This window comes from Anneissia japonica, unplaced genomic scaffold (genome assembly GCF_011630105.1).
Source record: "Anneissia japonica isolate Jap-2015-1 unplaced genomic scaffold, ASM1163010v1 scaffold171_len658169_cov177, whole genome shotgun sequence".
Taxonomy (NCBI): Eukaryota; Metazoa; Echinodermata; class Crinoidea; order Comatulida; family Comatulidae; genus Anneissia; species Anneissia japonica.
Window position 1 is genome coordinate 77,040 of NW_022733907.1, and position 4,797 is coordinate 81,836.

General features: G+C 39.8%; 1 protein-coding gene across 1 annotated transcript in view; it reads right to left on the minus strand.

The window, feature by feature from the left end:
• The window catches only part of LOC117116266 (mucin-17-like), a 43,664-nt gene that overhangs the window by 8,967 nt on the left and 29,900 nt on the right, over positions 1–4,797 (minus strand). The window contains exons 5-6 of the mRNA XM_033260271.1: positions 3,339–4,625; positions 9–3,178 (exon numbers count right to left, since the gene is read on the minus strand). Coding sequence (XP_033116162.1) covers positions 9–3,178; positions 3,339–4,625 — 4,457 coding nt within the window. The remainder of the gene's footprint in view (positions 1–8; positions 3,179–3,338; positions 4,626–4,797) is intronic.

Here is a 4,797-nt window from a genome sequence, read left to right on the forward strand (position 1 = left end):
GTAGTTGCGTCAGTGGGTTTTGTTGTTTCTTTTTGATGAACATCAACCGGTATAGTGGGAGCATCAGTAGCAACTGTTTTATCTTCATGAATTGGAGTCACAGGTACATCGGATGCCTCTGGTGTTTTCTCTTTATGCATATCCACAGTAGTAGTAGGTTCGTCGGTAACACTTTCTGTTTGATGTTCAGGAACTGGAGTAACCGGTGCATCTGTTGGCTTTCGTGTTTCTCCTTCATGAACTTCGACCAGAGAAGTAGGTTCATCGGTAACACCTTCCGTTATTGATTCTTTATCAAATGGAGTAACAGGTGCATCTGTAACTCTTTTTGCCTCTGTTTTTTCTTCATCAACTGGAGTTACAGGTGCATCTGGAGCAGTAGTTGCATCAGTGGGTTTTGTTGTTTCTTTTTGATGAACATCAACCGGTATAGTGGGAGCATCAGTAGCAACTGTTTTATCTTCATGAACTGGAGTAACAGGTACATCGGATGCCTCTGGTGTTTTCTCTTTATGCATATCCACAGCAGTAGTAGTAGGTTCATCGGTAACATTTTCTGTTTGATGTTTAGGAACTGGAGTAACCGGTGCATCTGTTGGCTTTCGTGTTTCTCTTTCATGAATATCAACCGGAGAAGCAGATTCATCCGTAACACTTTCTGTTATTGATTCTTTATCAAATGGAGTAACAGGTGCATCTGTAACTCTTTCTGTTTCTGTTTTATCTTCATCAATTGGGGTTACAGGTGCATCTGGAGCAGTAGTTGCATCAGTGGGTTTTGTTGTTTCTTTTTGATGAACATCAACCGGTATAGTGGGAGCATCAGTAGCAACTGTTTTATCTTCATGAATTGGAGTAACAGGTACATCGGATGCCTCTGGTGTTTTCTCTTTATGCATATCCACATTAGTAGTAGGTTCATCGGTAACACTTTCTGTTTGATGTTCACGAACTGGAGTAACTAGTGCATCTGTTGGCTTTCGTGTTTCCCCTTCATAAACATCGACCGGAGAAGTAGGTTCATCGGTAACACCTTCCGTTATTGATTCTTTATCAAATGGAGTAACAGGTGCATCTGTAACTATTTCTGTTTCTGTTTTATCTTCATCAACTGGAGTTACAGGTGCATCTGGAGCAGTAGTTGCATCAATGGGTTTTGTTGTTTCTTTTTGATGAACATCAACCGGTATAGTGGGAGCATCAGTAGCAACTGTTTTATCTTCATGAACTGGAGTAACAGGTACATCGGATGCCTCTGGTGTTTTCTCTTTATGCACATCCACAGTAGTAGTAGGTTCGTCGGTAACACTTTCTGTTTGATGCTCACGAACTGGAGTAACCGGTGCATCTGTTGGCTTTCGTGATTCTCCTTCATGAACTTCGACCGGAGAAGTAGGTTCATCTGTAACACCTTCCGTTATTGATTCTTTATCAAATGGAGTAACAGGTGTATCTGTAACTCTTTTTGTTTCTGTTTTTTCTTCATCAACTTGAGTTACAGGTGCATCTGGAGCAGTAGTTGCATCAGTGGGTTTTGTTGTTTCTTTTTGATGAACATCAACCGGTATAGTGGGAACATCAGTAGTAACTGTTTTATTTTCATGTACTGGAGTAACAGGTACATCGGATGCCTCTGGTGTTTTCTCTTTATGCATATCCACAGTAGTAGTAGTAGGTTCATCGGTAACACTTTCTGTTTGATGTTTAGGAACTGGAGTAACCGGTGCATCTGTTGGCTTTCGTGTTTCTTCTTCATGAACATCAACCGGAGAAGTAGATTCATCCGTAACACTTTCTGTTATTGATTCTTTATCAAAAGGAGTAACAGGTGCATCTGTAAATCTTTCTGTTTCTGTTTTATCTTCATCAACTGGAGTTACAGGTGCATCTGGAGCAGTAGTTGCGTCAGTGGGTTTTGTTGTTTCTCTTTGATGAACATCAACCGGTATAGTGGGAGCATCAGTAAGAACTGTTTTATCTACATGAATTGGAGTAACAGGTACATCGGATGCCTCTGATGTTTTCTCTTTATGCACATCCACCGTAGTAGTAGTAGGTTTATCGGTAACACTTTCTGTTTGATGTTCACGAACTGGAGTAACCGGTGCATCTGTTGGCTTTCGTGATTCTCTTTCATGAACTTCGACCGGAGAAGTAGGTTCATCGGTAACACCTTCCGTTATTGATTCTTTATCAAATGGAGTAACAGGTGCATCTGTAACTCTTTTTGTTTCTGTTTTTTCTTTATCAACTGGAGTTACAGGTGCATCTGGAGCAGTAGTTGCATCAGTGGGTTTTGTTGTTTCTTTTTGATGAACATCAACCGGTATAGTGGGAGCATCAGTAGCAACTGTTTTATCATCATGAACTGGAGTAACAGGTACATCAGATGCCTCTGGTGTTTTCTCTTTATGCATATCCACTGTAGTAGTAGTAGGTTCATCTGTAACACTTTCTGTTTGATGTTTAGGAACTGGAGTAACCGGTGCATCTGTTGGCTTTCGTGTTTCTCCTTCATGAACATCGACCGGGGAAGTAGATTCATCCGTAACACTTTCTGTTATTGATTCTTTATCAACTGGAGTTACAGGTGCATCTGGAGCAGTAGTTGCATCAGTGGGTTTTGTTGTTTCTTTTTGATGAACATCAACCGGTATAGTGGAAGCATCAGTAGCAACTGTTTTATCTTTATGAATTGGAGTAAGAGGTACATCGGATGCCTCTGATGTTTTCACTTTAAGCACATCCACAGTAGTAGTAGGTTCGTCGGTAACACTTTCTGTTTGATGTTCACGAACTGGAGTAACCGGTGCATCTGTTGGCTTTCGTGTTTTCCCTTCATGAACATCGACCTGAGAAGTAGGTTCATCGGTAACACCTTCCGTTATTGATTCTTTATCAAATGGGGTAACAGGTGCATCTGTAACTCTTTCTGTTTCTGTTTTTTCTTCATCAACTGGAGTTACAGGTGCATCTGGAGCAGTAGTTGCATCAGTGGGTTTGGTTGTTTCTTTTTGATGAACATCAACCGGTATAGTGGGAGCATCAGTAAGAACTGTTTTATCTACATGAATTTGAGTAACAGGTACATCGGATGCCTCTGGTGTTTTCTCTTTATGCAAATCCTCAGTAGTAGTAGTAGGTTCATCGGTAACACTTTCTGTTTGATGTTCACGAACTGGAGTAACCGGTGCACCTGTTGGCTTTCGTGTTTCTCCTTCATGAACATGAACCGGAGAAGTAGATTCATCCGTAACACTTTCTGTTATTGATTCTTTATCAAATGGAGTAACAGGCTGTCTCTTATACACATCTAGATGTGTATAAGAGACAGGGAACTGGAGTAACCGGTGCATCTGTTGGCTTTCGTGTTTTTCCTTCATGAACATCGACCGGAGAAGTAGGTTCATCGGTAACACCTTCCGTTATTGATTCTTTATCAAATGGAGTAACAGGTGCATCTGTAACTCTTTCTGTTTCTGTTTTTTCTTCATCAACTGGAGTTACAAGTGCATCTGGAGCAGTAGTTGCATCAGTGGGTTTTGTTGTTTCTTTTTGATGAACATCAACCGGTATAGTGGAAGCATCAGTAGTAACTGTTTTATCTTCATGAACTGGAGTAACAGGTACATCGGATGCCTCTGGTGTTTTCTCTTTATGCATATCCACAGTAGTAGTAGTAGGTTCATCAGTAACACTTTCTGTTTGATGTTCAGGAACTGGAGTAACCGGTGCATCTGTTGGCTTTCGTGTTTTCCCTTCATGAACATCGACCTGAGAAGTAGGTTCATCGGTAACACCTTCCGTTATTGATTTTTTATCAAATGGAGTAACAGGTGCATCTGTAACTCTTTCTGTTTCTGTTTTATCTTCATCAACTGGAGTTACAGGTGCATCTGGAGCAGTAGTTGCGTCAGTGGGTTTTGTTGTTTCTTTTTGATGAACATCAACCGGTACAGTGGGAGCATCAGTAGCAACTGTTTTATCTTCATGAATTGGAGTAACTGGTACATCGGATGCCTCTGGTGTTTTCTCTTTATGCATATTTACAGTAGTAGTAGGTTCATCGGTAACACTTTCTGTTTGATGTTCAGGAACTGGAGTAACCGGTGCATCTGTTTGCTTTCGTGTTTCTCCTTCATGAACATCGACCGGAGAAGTAGGTTCATCGGTACCACCTTCTGTTATTGATTCTTTATCAAATGGAGTAGCATCAGTAGCAACTTTTGTTTTTATGTCATCATGAAGTGGAGTAGCAGATGCATCGGTAGCAACTTCTGTTGCATCTTTATGAACTGGAGTAGCTGGTGCATCTGTTGGCTTTTGTGTGCTTTTTTCATGAACATCAACCGGAGACGTAGGTTCCTTGGTAACACCTTCTGTTTTATCTTCTTTATCAACTTTATTTACATCAGTTGTTATTGTTTGTTTTTTTTCTTTAGCTTCAATCGTAGTAGCAGGTGCTTCGGTGGCAGTAGTTGTATCTGTTGTTTTTGCTTTTTCTGTTTTAACACCAAGCGGAGTAATAGGTTCTTCAGTAGTAATAGAATCATCAAATGTAATTGTAATGTTGGAAGGTCTGACTGTTGATTTAATGCAGTCCTTTGAGAGTGGCTTTCTTGGGTCTGTGAAAAATTAACATATATTAGAGATTCTTTACTTGTGTATTCAGTAAACCTGATTTCGAAAATAAATACAGTGTTCAGTAATCTACATGCTTTTCTGTTATGATTTTTTGTTTCAACATCTAATATATATATATATATATATATATATATATATATATATATATATATG